General features: G+C 48.5%; 1 protein-coding gene across 1 annotated transcript; it reads right to left on the reverse strand.

Annotated features, from left to right (window-relative positions):
• Positions 1 to 820: 820 nt before the first annotated feature.
• Positions 821 to 12,172, reverse strand: ddx47 (DEAD (Asp-Glu-Ala-Asp) box polypeptide 47). Its single transcript, NM_001020686.1, is given in 12 exon segments — positions 821 to 1,051; positions 1,156 to 1,285; positions 1,469 to 1,539; positions 8,491 to 8,628; positions 8,784 to 8,930; positions 9,033 to 9,149; positions 9,849 to 9,920; positions 10,127 to 10,245; positions 10,400 to 10,471; positions 10,654 to 10,842; positions 11,616 to 11,709; positions 11,962 to 12,172. Coding segments are annotated over 12 exon segments (1,473 nt in total). The 5' UTR covers positions 12,148 to 12,172; the 3' UTR covers positions 821 to 913.
• Between the last annotated feature and the right edge of the window lie 4,555 nt (positions 12,173 to 16,727).

Here is a 16,727-nt window from a genome sequence, read left to right on the forward strand (position 1 = left end):
CTTCAGGAGCTCCTCTTCACACACTGGGCATGCTGGGAAACCAGACGACTGTAGAATAACAGGACTCTGCTGTAGGCTAGTGTCGGGAGCTGCAGCCGCCACGGTGTTTCAGTCAGATCACTGCTGATGATCACAGGGGCCTCCACTGGCCAGGGGCCCACAGAACCCGGCAGGAATAGACCCCTGTTCTGGCACTGCTGCTGTCTCCATCAGGTGTGTGTCAGATTTAAAGAAGAGCACAGACACACTCGGGATGAGGAAATGAGTACTGCAGCTCTGCTCTGTGCACCCCTATCACAATGGTTTAGTCCAAACTCATACAAACCCAGTGAACCTTTGAGTCCCGCCCTCACCGGTGAAGAGGACCAATCAGTGTTGAGGCAGGAGGCTGACGGACAGGTTGAAATGAAAGCAGAAGCTACAGCTGAACTCTGCCGGTGTCCGACTGAAGCTCTCCTCAACTACAGACCAGAGACGGATCATGCTGGACTCTGATTGGCTGATCCAGACTGAAGATGTGCTGTTATTTCCCTATAAACACACAGCTGAAGCAGCGGCTCTACAGTCTACACTATTGAGGAACACCTCACCAACCGATAACTCTATATACTCTATATAGCTGCTCTATAACTCTATATACTCTATATAGCTGCTCTATAACTCTATATACTCTATATAGCTGCTCTATAACTCTGATACCGAGTAATGATAGAGATCTGGGCTGAACACATGACCACAGAGAGTCTCTACAGTACACACACACACACACACACACACACACACACACACACACACACACACACACACAGAGGAAACAGCGTAAGGAAAACAGCAGCACTTTATTACAATGAGAAGAGGAGGGTCAGAGGTCATCAGAGGGGGGGGTCAGAGGTCATCAGAGGGGGCTCAGAGGTCAGCGTCCACGTCTGGAGGGCCGTCTAAACCCTCCACCCTTCACCTTCTTCCTCACGCCACTCGACTGCTCACCGTCTTCATCCACTTCCTGTGCTGCACTCGGCCGCTTCCTCTTCTCAGAGCTCTCCTTCATTTCCTGAACACAAACACACACACACACACACACACACGCACATCAGCACAACATGAATGAGCAGAACACACACACACCAGCACAACACACACAGGTTGTGTACGTACTATCCGTGCGAACCGCTGCGCTTCGCTCACTCGCTCCACCAGCATCATCACTTCCTCTTCCTGTGTCGGGAAAGCAGGAAGTTTCTTGCCAATCAGCGCTTCAATCCGCTGGAAGAGCTCCACATCATACCTGCACACACACATACACGCACGCACACACACACACGCACGCACGCACGCACGCACGCACGCACACACACACACACGCACAGCAGCTCTGAGATGGGGATCAACACAAACAGGTGGAGAAATATTCCAGTCTGTGCTGCTCCACAAGGGGGCGACATCAGAGAATAAACACAGAGACACTGACTGTGTGACGAACGTGATGGACTTCCCAGACCTCCCTGCTCTGGCGGTGCGGCCCACACGGTGGATATAATCCTGCAGAGAACAGACTCCAGCAGTTATAACAGCACACAGACGCCACTCCAGCAGTTATAACAGCACACAGACGCGACTCCAGCAGTTATAACAGCACACAGACGCCACTCCAGCAGTTATAACAGCACACAGACGCGACTCCAGCAGTTATAACAGCACACAGACGCCACTCCAGCAGTTATAACAGCACACAGACATGACTCCAGCAGTTATAACAGCACACAGACGCCACTCCAGCAGTTATAACAGCACACAGACATGACTCCAGCAGTTATAACAGCACACAGACGCCACTCCAGCAGTTATAACAGCACACAGACGCGACTCCAGCAGTTATAACAGCACACAGACATGACTCCAGCAGTTATAACAGCACACAGACATGACTCCAGCAGTTATAACAGCACACAGACGCCACTCCAGCAGTTATAACAGCACACAGACGCCACTCCAGCAGTTATAACAGCACACAGACGCCACTCCAGCAGTTATAACAGCACACAGACGCCACTCCAGCAGTTATAACAGCACACAGACATGACTCCAGCAGTTATAACAGCACACAGACATGACTCCAGCAGTTATAACAGCACACAGACATGACTCCAGCAGTTATAACAGCACACAGACATGACTCCAGCAGTTATAACAGCACACAGACGCCACTCCAGCAGTTATAACAGCACACAGACGCGACTCCAGCAGTTATAACAGCACACAGACGCGACTCCAGCAGTTATAACAGCACACAGACGCGACTCCAGCAGTTATAACAGCACACAGACGCCACTCCAGCAGTTATAACAGCACACAGACGCCACTCCAGCAGTTATAACAGCACACAGACGCCACTCCAGCAGTTATAACAGCACACAGACGCGACTCCAGCGGTTATAACAGCACACAGACGCCACTCCAGCAGTTATAACAGCACACAGACATGACTCCAGCAGTTATAACAGCACACAGACATGACTCCAGCAGTTATAACAGCACACAGACATGACTCCAGCAGTTATAACAGCACACAGACATGACTCCAGCAGTTATAACAGCACACAGACATGACTCCAGCAGTTATAACAGCACACAGACGCCACTCCAGCAGTTATAACAGCACACAGACATGACTCCAGCAGTTATAACAGCACACAGACGCCACTCCAGCAGTTATAACAGCACACAGACGCCACTCCAGCAGTTATAACAGCACACAGACATGACTCCAGCAGTTATAACAGCACACAGACATGACTCCAGCAGTTATAACAGCACACAGACATGACTCCAGCAGTTATAACAGCACACAGACGCGACTCCAGCAGTTATAACAGCACACAGACGCGACTCCAGCAGTTATAACAGCACACAGACGCCACTCCAGCAGTTATAACAGCACACAGACGCCACTCCAGCAGTTATAACAGCACACAGACGCGACTCCAGCGGTTATAACAGCACACAGACATGACTCCAGCAGTTATAACAGCACACAGACATGACTCCAGCAGTTATAACAGCACACAGACGCCACTCCAGCAGTTATAACAGCACACAGACATGACTCCAGCAGTTATAACAGCACACAGACATGACTCCAGCAGTTATAACAGCACACAGACATGACTCCAGCAGTTATAACAGCACACAGACGCGACTCCAGCAGTTATAACAGCACACAGACGCGACTCCAGCAGTTATAACAGCACACAGACGCCACTCCAGCAGTTATAACAGCACACAGACGCCACTCCAGCAGTTATAACAGCACACAGACGCGACTCCAGCAGTTATAACAGCACACAGACGCGACTCCAGCAGTTATAACAGCACACAGACGCGACTCCAGCAGTTATAACAGCACACAGACGCGACTCCAGCAGTTATAACAGCACACACACATGACTCCAGCAGTTATAACAGCACACAGACGCCACTCCAGCAGTTATAACAGCACACACACATGACTCCAGCAGTTATAACAGCACACACACATGACTCCAGCAGTTATAACAGCACACACACACGACTCCAGCAGTTATAACAGCACACACACATGACTCCAGCAGTTATAACAGCACACAGACGCGACTCCAGCAGTTATAACAGCACACAGACGCGACTCCAGCAGTTATAACAGCACACAGACGCGACTCCAGCAGTTATAACAGCACACAGACATGACTCCAGCAGTTATAACAGCACACAGACGCGACTCCAGCAGTTATAACAGCACACAGACGCGACTCCAGCAGTTATAACAGCACACAGACATGACTCCAGCAGTTATAACAGCACACAGACGCGACTCCAGCAGTTATAACAGCACACAGACATGACTCCAGCAGTTATAACAGCACACAGACGCGACTCCAGCAGTTATAACAGCATACAGACATGACTCCAGCAGTTATAACAGCATACAGACGCCACTCCAGCAGTTATAACAGCACACAGACGCGACTTCAGCAGTTATAACAGCATACAGACGCGACTCCAGCAGTTATAACAGCACACAGACGCGACTCCAGCAGTTATAACAGCACACAGACGCGACTCCAGCAGTTATAACAGCACACAGACGCGACTTCAGCAGTTATAACAGCATACAGACGCGACTCCAGCAGTTATAACAGCACACAGACGCGACTCCAGCAGTTATAACAGCACACAGACGCGACTCCAGCAGTTATAACAGCACACAGACGCGACTCCAGCAGTTATAACAGCATACAGACGCCACTCCAGCAGTTATAACAGCACACAGACGCGACTTCAGCAGTTATAACAGCACACAGACGTGACACCAGCAGTTATAACAGCACACAGACGCGACTCCAGTGGTTATAACAGCACACAGACGCGACTCCAGCAGTTATAACAGCACACAGACGCGACTCCAGCAGTTATAACAGCACACAGACGCGACTTCAGCAGTTATAACAGCACACAGACGTGACACCAGCAGTTATAACAGCACACAGACGCGACTCCAGTGGTTATAACAGCACACAGACGCGACTCCAGTGGTTATAACAGCACACAGACATGACTCCAGCAGTTATAACAGCACACAGACATGACTCCAGCAGTTATAACAGCACACAGACATGACTCCAGCAGTTATAACAGCACACAGACATGACTCCAGCAGTTATAACAGCACACAGACATGACTCCAGCAGTTATAACAGCACACAGACATGACTCCAGCAGTTATAACAGCACACAGACGCGACTCCAGCAGTTATAACAGCACACAGACGCGACTCCAGTGGTTATAACAGCACACAGACGCGACTCCAGCAGTTATAACAGCACACAGACGCCACTCCAGCAGTTATAACAGCACACAGACGCGACTCCAGCGGTTATAACAGCACACAGACGCGACTCCAGCAGTTATAACAGCACACAGACGCGACTCCAGCAGTTATAACAGCACACAGACATGACTCCAGCAGTTATAACAGCACACAGACGTGACACCAGCGGTTATAACAGCACACAGACATGACTCCAGCAGTTATAACAGCACACAGACGCGACTCCAGCAGTTATAACAGCACACAGACATGACTCCAGCAGTTATAACAGCACACAGACGCGACTCCAGCAGTTATAACAGCACACAGACGCCACTCCAGCAGTTATAACAGCACACAGACGCCACTCCAGCAGTTATAACAGCACACAGACGCGACTCCAGCAGTTATAACAGCACACAGACGCGACTCCAGCAGTTATAACAGCACACAGACGCGACTCCAGCAGTTATAACAGCACACAGACGCCACTCCAGCAGTTATAACAGCACACAGACGCCACTCCAGCAGTTATAACAGCACACAGACGCCACTCCAGCAGTTATAACAGCACACAGACGCCACTCCAGCAGTTATAACAGCACACAGACGCGACTCCAGCGGTTATAACAGCACACAGACATGACTCCAGCAGTTATAACAGCACACAGACGCCACTCCAGCAGTTATAACAGCACACAGACATGACTCCAGCAGTTATAACAGCACACAGACATGATTCCAGCAGTTATAACAGCACACAGACATGACTCCAGCAGTTATAACAGCACACAGACGTGACTCCAGCAGTTATAACAGCACACAGACGTGACTCCAGCAGTTATAACAGCACACAGACATGACTCCAGCAGTTATAACAGCACACAGACATGATTCCAGCAGTTATAACAGCACACAGACATGACTCCAGCAGTTATAACAGCACACAGACGCCACTCCAGCAGTTATAACAGCACACAGACATGACTCCAGCAGTTATAACAGCACACAGACGCCACTCCAGCAGTTATAACAGCACACAGACATGACTCCAGCAGTTATAACAGCACACAGACGCCACTCCAGCAGTTATAACAGCACACAGACGCCACTCCAGCAGTTATAACAGCACACAGACATGACTCCAGCAGTTATAACAGCACACAGACATGACTCCAGCAGTTATAACAGCACACAGACATGACTCCAGCAGTTATAACAGCACACAGACGCGACTCCAGCAGTTATAACAGCACACAGACGCGACTCCAGCAGTTATAACAGCACACAGACGCCACTCCAGCAGTTATAACAGCACACAGACGCCACTCCAGCAGTTATAACAGCACACAGACGCGACTCCAGCGGTTATAACAGCACACAGACATGACTCCAGCAGTTATAACAGCACACAGACATGACTCCAGCAGTTATAACAGCACACAGACGCCACTCCAGCAGTTATAACAGCACACAGACATGACTCCAGCAGTTATAACAGCACACAGACATGACTCCAGCAGTTATAACAGCACACAGACGCGACTCCAGCAGTTATAACAGCACACAGACGCGACTCCAGCAGTTATAACAGCACACAGACGCCACTCCAGCAGTTATAACAGCACACAGACGCGACTCCAGCAGTTATAACAGCACACAGACGCGACTCCAGCAGTTATAACAGCACACAGACGCGACTCCAGCAGTTATAACAGCACACAGACGCGACTCCAGCAGTTATAACAGCACACACACATGACTCCAGCAGTTATAACAGCACACAGACGCCACTCCAGCAGTTATAACAGCACACACACATGACTCCAGCAGTTATAACAGCACACACACATGACTCCAGCAGTTATAACAGCACACACACACGACTCCAGCAGTTATAACAGCACACACACATGACTCCAGCAGTTATAACAGCACACAGACGCGACTCCAGCAGTTATAACAGCACACAGACGCGACTCCAGCAGTTATAACAGCACACAGACGCGACTCCAGCAGTTATAACAGCACACAGACATGACTCCAGCAGTTATAACAGCACACAGACGCGACTCCAGCAGTTATAACAGCACACAGACGCGACTCCAGCAGTTATAACAGCACACAGACATGACTCCAGCAGTTATAACAGCACACAGACGCGACTCCAGCAGTTATAACAGCACACAGACATGACTCCAGCAGTTATAACAGCACACAGACGCGACTCCAGCAGTTATAACAGCATACAGACATGACTCCAGCAGTTATAACAGCATACAGACGCCACTCCAGCAGTTATAACAGCACACAGACGCGACTTCAGCAGTTATAACAGCACACAGACGCCACTCCAGCAGTTATAACAGCACACAGACGCGACTCCAGCAGTTATAACAGCACACAGACGCGACTCCAGCAGTTATAACAGCACACAGACGCGACTCCAGCAGTTATAACAGCACACAGACGCGACTCCAGCAGTTATAACAGCACACAGACGCGACTTCAGCAGTTATAACAGCATACAGACGCGACTCCAGCAGTTATAACAGCACACAGACGCGACTCCAGCAGTTATAACAGCACACAGACGCGACTCCAGCAGTTATAACAGCACACAGACGCGACTCCAGCAGTTATAACAGCATACAGACGCCACTCCAGCAGTTATAACAGCACACAGACGCGACTTCAGCAGTTATAACAGCACACAGACGTGACACCAGCAGTTATAACAGCACACAGACGCGACTCCAGTGGTTATAACAGCACACAGACGCGACTCCAGCAGTTATAACAGCACACAGACGCGACTCCAGCAGTTATAACAGCACACAGACGCGACTTCAGCAGTTATAACAGCACACAGACGTGACACCAGCAGTTATAACAGCACACAGACGCGACTCCAGCAGTTATAACAGCACACAGACATGACTCCAGCAGTTATAACAGCACACAGACGCGACTCCAGCAGTTATAACAGCACACAGACGTGACTCCAGTGGTTATAACAGCACACAGACGCGACTCCAGCGGTTATAACAGCACACAGACATGACTCCAGCAGTTATAACAGCACACAGACGCGACTCCAGCAGTTATAACAGCACACAGACGCGACTCCAGTGGTTATAACAGCACACAGACGCGACTCCAGTGGTTATAACAGCACACAGACATGACTCCAGCAGTTATAACAGCACACAGACATGACTCCAGCAGTTATAACAGCACACAGACGCGACTCCAGCAGTTATAACAGCACACAGACGCGACTCCAGTGGTTATAACAGCACACAGACGCGACTCCAGCAGTTATAACAGCACACAGACGCGACTCCAGCGGTTATAACAGCACACAGACGCGACTCCAGTGGTTATAACAGCACACAGACATGACTCCAGCAGTTATAACAGCACACAGACATGACTCCAGCAGTTATAACAGCACACAGACGTGACACCAGCGGTTATAACAGCACACAGACATGACTCCAGCAGTTATAACAGCACACAGACATGACTCCAGCGGTTATAACAGCACACAGACGTGACACCAGCAGTTATAACAGCACACAGACGTGACTCCAGCAGTTATAACAGCACACAGACGTGACACCAGCGGTTATATGAGCTGTACCTTGGAGTGTGTGGGAATGTCGAAGTTGATGACGCAGTCCACGTGTGGGATGTCGAGTCCTCGTGACGCAACATCCGTTGCCAGCAGCACCGAGCGGGACTTCGACTTAAACTTGTTGAGGGCACCGAGACGCTTGTTCTGCACGCGCACACACACACACACACACACACACACACACACACACACACACACACACACACACACACACACACACACACACACACACACAGATCAGCTGAACGCACACACATGCACAGGTCAGCGGTGATGCCTCCACAGGTGTGCTGGTGTACCTGGCTCATCTGGCCGTGCAGAGGGATGGCGGTGATGCCCAGGTTGCGCAGCAGCAGCGCCACACGCTGGGTGTTGTTGCAGGTGCCGCAGAACACCATGAAGGAGTTTCCCGCCAGCTCGTTCAGGATGGAGACCAGATAACAGTCCTGCACACACAGACACACACACACTGAGTACTGGAGGAGAGGAGAGGATACACACACACACACACACACACGTCCTGTGCGCAGAGAGAGAGACAGACGGACCTTATATTTGGAGGGGATGAAGATGTAGAACTGCTGCAGTTTGTCCACTGTGGCGTATTTGCTGGAGACGGAGCATTTCACTGGGTCCTGCAGAGCTGCACGCTGGAGCTTCTGCACCTAAACACACACACACACACACACACTACATGTGTTAAATATTTATCACACACACACTACATGAATCATACATTTATTACACACCCATGGTGTGTTATTTACACTCAGCGGCCACTTTATTAGGTACACCTCACTAGTACCGGGTCGGACCTCTTTCACCTTCAGATCTGCTTTAATCCTTCGTGGCAGAGATTCATCAAGCTGCTGGAAATATTCCTCAGAGATTTTGCTCCATGTTGTCATGATAGCATCACACAGTTGCTGCAGATTTGTCGGCTGCACATCCATGATGCCAATCTCCCGTTCCACCACATCCCAAAGCTGCTCTATTGGATTGAGCTCTGGTGACTGTGGAGGCCATTTGAGTACAGTGAACTCATCGTCATGTTCAAGACACCAGTCTGAGATGATTGAGCTTTATGACATGCTGCGTTATCCTGCTGGAAGTAGATAAGCAGTTTCTGAAATACTCAGAACAAACTTTTCCCTTAACTGCCCTGTCTTCCCCATTCTGATGCTCGCTCTGACCTGCAGCAGATCCTCTGACCATGTCTACATGCTGAAATGCATGAGCTGCTGCCCTGTGATTGGCTGATTAGACATTTGTAGTAATGAGCGGTTGGACAGGTGTACCTAATAAAGTAAGTTTATTTATCACACACACACACACACACACACACACACACACACACATCATACCTTCTTTGTCATGGTGGCTGAGAACAGGAATGTGCGTCTGTCACGCGGGATCACCTTCAGTATTTTGTCCACCTAAAACACACACACACACACACACACACACACACACACACACACACACACACACACAGATTTTTAAAAGTGTCATAATCAGAATTTAGCAAACACCTGTGATGAAGAGTGAAGCAGCATTTGAGCTGCATCTGGAGTGTGTGTGTGTGTGTGTGTGTGTGTGTGTGTGTGTGTGTGTGTGTGTGTGTGTGTGTGTGTGTGTATACCTCTGACTCAAAGTCCATGTTGAGTATGCGGTCGGCCTCGTCCATCACCAGGTATTTCAGCGCTCGTAGGTTGAAGCCTTTGGTGTTCTCCAGGTGATCGATCAGCCGGCCCGGAGTCGCTGACACACACACACACACACACACACACACACACACACACACACACACACACACACACACACGTGCACTGATTACCTACAACTCCTCTGATTAAACAACACAATGCTCCTGTGTGTGTGTGTGTGTGTGTGTGTGTGTGTGTGTGTGTCTTACCTATGACCACGTGAGGCTTCTTGGCCAGAACCAGAGCCTGAGACATCATGTCAATCCCTCCCACGATCACCGCTGAAACACACACACACACACACACACACACACACACACACACACACACACACACACACACACACACGTGTTTGCAGCGGCGCAGGCTATAGTGTCATTATGTGTGTGTGAGTGTATGATGAGGGGCAGGTGTGTGTGTGTGTGTGTGTGTGTGTGTGTGTGTGTGTGTGTGTGTGTGTTACCGGTCTTGACGCCGATGCTGGACCCTAGTGCGTCGAACTGCTCTGCGATCTGGAAGGCGAGCTCTCGTGTGGGCGTCAGCACGAGTGTGTGTAGACGCTGCGCACACGCCAGCAGACTCTGCAGCACCGGCACTGCGAATGCTCCCGTCTTACCCGAACCCGTCTCTGCCAGACCGATCACATCACGCCCTACACACACACACACACACACACACACACACACACACACACACACACACACACACACACACACACACACCATAGAGAGAGACACACACACATTATACAGAGAGAAAGACAAACAAACACACACACACACACACACACACACACACACACACACGTCATCTGACAGCTCCATTAGTGACAGCACCCTCACAATAGATATTAGAGATGGAAATGGCCGAGCATCAGCCCAAACACACAACATCTCACTGACACTCCACGAGCTTTACAGGACAGAAGGTAAAGGTCTGCAAGTCTCTGTGTGTCTGCAGTGTTGTGTGTGTGTGTGTGTGTGTGTGTGTGTGTGGTCATGTGCAGGACATAATGCTCCATGAGGACCGGATTCAACACTATGTAGAGCTCAACACTGAAAGAAGGAGAGCAGACGGAGCTGTACAAGGCCTGGGTCATCATCATCATCATCATCATCATCACCAGCAGAACTGCTGCATTCTGACAGTGCGCTGCAGCTGTACAGCAGAGTGTGTGAACACACACGTCTACATCTCACTCTGAGCATCCACTGTCCAGAGCTCAATTCACCATGATCAACTGCTGAAACAGTCAGAAACCAGCGGTGTGTGTGTGTGTGTGTGTGTGAGAGAGAGAGAGAGAGAGAGAGAGAGAGAGAGAGAGAGAGAGAGAGAGAGAGAGAGAGAGAGTGAGTGTGTGTGTGTGTGTGTGTGTGTGTGTGTGTGTGTGTGTGTGTGTGTGTGTGTGTGTGTGTGTGTGTTCACCTTGCAGAGCAACAGGAATGGCCTCGATCTGGATCTTGGTCGGTTTCTTCCATCCAAGCTGATCACAAGCTTCACAGAGGACCTCAGTGACACCCTACACACACACACACACACACACACACACATCAGATACATAAACAAACACACACACACACACACCCAACAGACAGACAGACAGACACACACACACACACACCAGATGGAGAAGTACACACACGTAAATCAGACACAGATGCTCTCTAAAACTAAAACTCACGTGTGAGTGTGTGTGTGTGTGTGTGTGTGTGTGTGTGTGTGTTTGCTTGTACATCTCTATTAATGTATCTGGTGTGTGTGTGTGTCTCACCAGTTCTTTGAAGCTCGTGTGTATCTCCCCGGTTGTCTCCGTCTCCTCGATGAGTGTCTCCTCGGTGTGTGTGTTTGTGTTTGTCTCCTCCGTGTCCGCCGGTGTGTGTGTGTTTGTCTCCTCCATGTCCGCCGGTGTGTGTGTGTTTGTGTTCTTCTCCTCCGCCGCTTGTCGCTGCTCCGCCATGTTGCCGAGCGTAACACACGTGCTCAAACACCGGAAGTGACGGAGAGCGCGTCGTCAGCAGGACACGCCGCTGGAGTTTGAGCTGATCCTGCATTTGTGAATGTTGACAGCATCTTCATCTGTAGAGCAGACGCAGCAGCAGCAGCTGCGGGAATAACATCTGCTGCTGGAGTCCTGTAACTGTGCTGGAGTAACAGTAAAGGTCTGCTCATCTGCTGAAGCGCGAGTAAACAACAGCTCATCATAATGCGCTCATGATGAGTAGAGTCGCTGTTTCTCCAGCGGGACACACAGGCGATATTCATCTCCATTTAGTTCCTCTTATTTGTGTAAGCAACTTTAAAAATTAAAGACCAAAAACAATAAAATATACACTTAAATCATTGTAAGGGCTCGGTTTTTAAAAGGTTTAATCCGGATTTAGTAATCCTGTTGTTGTGGTCCGGGATCGCGTAATCCAGCTTACTTTTGGAGCCAGTTTTTCAAAACAACATTAAACTGGATCAATCTGATCCGGATAGGAGCTTTTCAGGATCAGTAAATCTGGATAAGCAGTGCTCAAACAGGAGAGGAGAGCACAGTGTAGAACTCTCGATATGGACAGAGCAGCGAGGATGGCCAGTGTGGGGTCAATATAAAAATGAAAGGTGTTTTAAACTAAATGTGGATTTTTATTTGGTTTGCACATGTACTTGCTGATTTCAAGGAATAAATTTCAATCTTTCTAGAGTAATTAATTAAATGAATTAAAACTACATTATTTCATTTACCAGAAACAAAAATATAACATACATTATATATACACAAACACGCGGACACACACATATATACATACATATATATATATATAGTCCAGGACTGATACTCGAGGACTATAAATATATATATAAACACTATAGCTGGAAATATATAACACTGAATACAGTATTTTTTGTGTGCCACCCCAAGATTTAGTGTGGCCTCTTTCTTACAATAACCTGCCTAATTACCCTAACCTGCCTAGTTTCCCTAATTACCCTAGTGAAGCCTTTACATGTCACTGTAAGCTGTATAGAAGTGTCTTGAAGAATATCTAGTCTAATATTATTCACTGTCATCATGAAGAAGAGGAAATAAATCAGTTATTAGAGATCAGTTTTCAGGTGGTGTAATAATTCTGACTTCAGCTTGTAACGTTTCCTTAATAACTCTGGGTTGCCAGACAGTAACTCACTGTCAAATAAGTCAAATATATATATATATATATAGCTGTACATGTATGGCTCTGACTGTGTACTAACCTTCATCACTGCTGGGGATGGGGACTTACTACAGTGAAGGGTACTAATATCCACTAATATATAGTCGAACAAATGAGCTTAAACTATTAAAATGCAACATATAGTGCAAGACATCATGCATAAACATCATTCTGACCATCTTGTATAAATATTATAGCGGTCTCCATCGTGCTGCAGGACACGGCATGTGGTGAAGATAGCGCAGGTCTTGGTGCAGAAGATACTCAGACCTCAGCATTAGTTCTTCCACAGTAGTGTGCGGTGTACCATCATGTCAGGCTACAGTGACTGCAGTGCACACGTGTGTGTGACGAGGTGTATAGTGCATAAACTGCTAACATCACATGAATAAATTAAGGAGTGTTTATATGAGTTCTCCAAACTCTCCACATGTTATTTCTGCATCATCAAGTTCCACACTGCAGCTGAGGCTCCGGCACGTCTGCATGAATAATGAGGCGTTCACAGCAGCTCTCCTGCTCTTCATCGCTGGCTCGACAGGCATGTGCTGATAAACTCTGTAAACTCCAGCAGCAGTGAAGAGACTGTTCACCCGCGGAGCACTCTTCTCTCTCTGCTGCGGCGCTGATGTGGTTCTCGGGCTCCATGTTCTGGTTCTGTTGCATCACTGTGTGTGTTTATTGTCTGCTCAGTAATGGAGATGATGTAAACACTTCAGGCCAATCCTACTCCAGTCAAAGACAAATACAGCTTTAAAACACTAGTCTGAGTTGATTTCTAAACTAATTTCCAAGATCACGTGCTCATGACTGTTCTCAGCTGTTCCAGAATCAGCTCATGATCCAATCAGAACCCAGCCCTACCTCCCCTCCTTTCCAGATGGGCGACCTATCAGCCCAGTGGTTAGCACTGTTGCCTCACAGCAAGAATGTGTATGGTTAGAGTCTCTACTAAACCAGATGCCATTTCTGTGTGGAGTTTTGCTTGTTCTCCCCGTGCTCGTGTGTGTTTTTCCTTCCACTGTCCAAATAACACCATGTCCATATGGATACCATATCAGCTCTTAGCGAGTTCCCCTCTCCTCAGTCATCCATATCCATACTTTAGCTGGAAATAAGCCACAGGGAGTTCATCGAGATCTACCCGAGCTCAAACTCCCCTGGCGCCCTGCAAACGGGAGGGAGCCCCAGACTCCAGGATCTTCTGAGCTCAGGGCTCTCTCCCGGGACAGCATGCCAAGCTTTATAGTCAATCATCAGCTCAGTGTCCACTGCTGGAAAAGTACAAGTTCTCACAGGCCACAGAAACAGCTGCAGTGTGCTGAGAGCAGAACATCCCTCTGTCCTGAACGCTCCAGTACATCATGTGATCAGTGCAGGCATGCTCACATTGACCGTTAACTGTTAAGCGAAAGGGTGCACTTTTGACTGATAAATGTTCTCAGTTCAACACTTTAAAATCATTATTATCATTATTATATTGTCACTTAATAATAACATTAAAGTTATTAGTAGTATTGTTATATCCTTATGCATTTTAAAATAATAAATACCACAGTCACATCACCCTGCAGCCCAAGAGCGGTTACTCACTGAAGCTGAGCAGGGCTGAGGCTGGTCAGTGTCTGGATGGGAGAGCACATGGGAACACTAGGTTGCTGTTGGCAGTGGTGTTAGTGAGGCCAGCAGGGGGCGCTCAGCCTGTGGTCTGTGTGAGTCCTAATGCCCCAGTATAGTGAAGGGGACTCTACACTGTCAGTGGGCGCCGTCTTTCAGATGAGACGTTAAACCGAGGTCCTGACTCTCTGTGCTCATTAATAACCCCATGGCACTTCTCGTGAAAGAGCAGAGGTGTAAGCCCGGTGTCCTGGCCAAAGTCCCTCTATCGGCCCTTACGATCATGGCCTCCCAATCATCCCCTTCCACTGAATTGGCTCCATCACTGTCTCTCCACTCCACCAATAGCTGGTGTGTGGTGAAGCACTGGTGCCGTTGTCCTGTGGCTGCCAGAGCATCATCCAAGTGGAGCTGCACACTGGTGGTGGTGTGGTGTGGAGACCCCCCCCCCCATCATTATTGTGAAGTGCTTTGGTGTATGACCATACACAGTAAATGCGCTATATAAACACACATTACATGAATAAATATACGACACATATTTGTTAAGAACACACGGTCCTTTACACTTGCAATCACGCATGATTACAGAGGTCGCGTGTTTTCACAGAAGCAAAATGAAGAGAGCAAAAAGAAGTACCGCTTGGGACCATTATGACAGAAAGGCAGACGAAGTTACTTGCAAAATATGCAACGCGGTATTAAAATACAGCAGTAGTACAAGTACAATGCAATATCACACATCCACATGCATTCTGTGATGAAGGACAACGAATGCTGCCCTCCATGCACGGAGATCTGAGGAGATAACTCAGAGAATATGCTTAATGATAGTAAAAGACATTTTGCCTGTCAGTGTCGTATGTGGTGAAGGTCTTCAAGAGCTGCTGAGATATATTGAACCCAATTACGATATTCCCTCAAGAGCTACTATTACCCGCAGAATCGAGACCTGTTTGGAGGAGAGAAACAAGTCGCTTAAAACACAACTCAGCCGCACAAAGTTTGAGGCCCTCACGACTGCCTGCTGGACCGCCCTCACAGCTGAACGCTATACAGCAGTCACTCGTCACTACATCAAGTTAATTCAGCTCCTCCATTAACAGAGTATGGTGAACAGACACACGGCGGAGGACCTGACAGCTAAATCAGGGGATGCAGTGGAGACCTGGGCTCTGCATGGTAAAGTGTCTGCATGTGTTCATGACAATGCACAGAACATCGTGGCGGAAACTCTCCAGGGCGAGTGAACTGTGGCTCAGCGCCCTGTTCTGCGCATACACTGCAGCTCGCTGTAAATGATGGATTCAACATGTGTGTGCATCACGTCATCGCTGCAGCTGGGCGGCTTGTCAGACATTTCAACCATACAAGGAAGCAAAACAGGAGCAAATGCAACTGTCAAACAGCAGCTCATCCAGGCATGCAGGACACGATGGACCTCGCTGTGTGACATGTGCGGGAGGCTTCTTGAACAGAGGGGGGCTATTACAGCGGGTCTGTCTGACAGAATGACAACAAAAATGCAAGATGCCAGAACCCTCGAGATGCGAGACGAACACTGGCATATAATGGCTGAGATTGCGGCAGTGTTGGAAACTTTAAAAGGTGCCACCACAGTACTGTCTGCAGAAAAACATGTCAATATCCAACATTTACCCCATCACCTTCAGCCTCCGCAACACGCATCTGATGAGGGCCGAGGAGGATGACTTCAGAGGGG

The sequence above is a fragment of the Danio rerio genome, chromosome 3 (assembly GCF_049306965.1).
Source record: "Danio rerio strain Tuebingen ecotype United States chromosome 3, GRCz12tu, whole genome shotgun sequence".
Classification (NCBI taxonomy): Eukaryota; Metazoa; Chordata; class Actinopteri; order Cypriniformes; family Danionidae; genus Danio; species Danio rerio.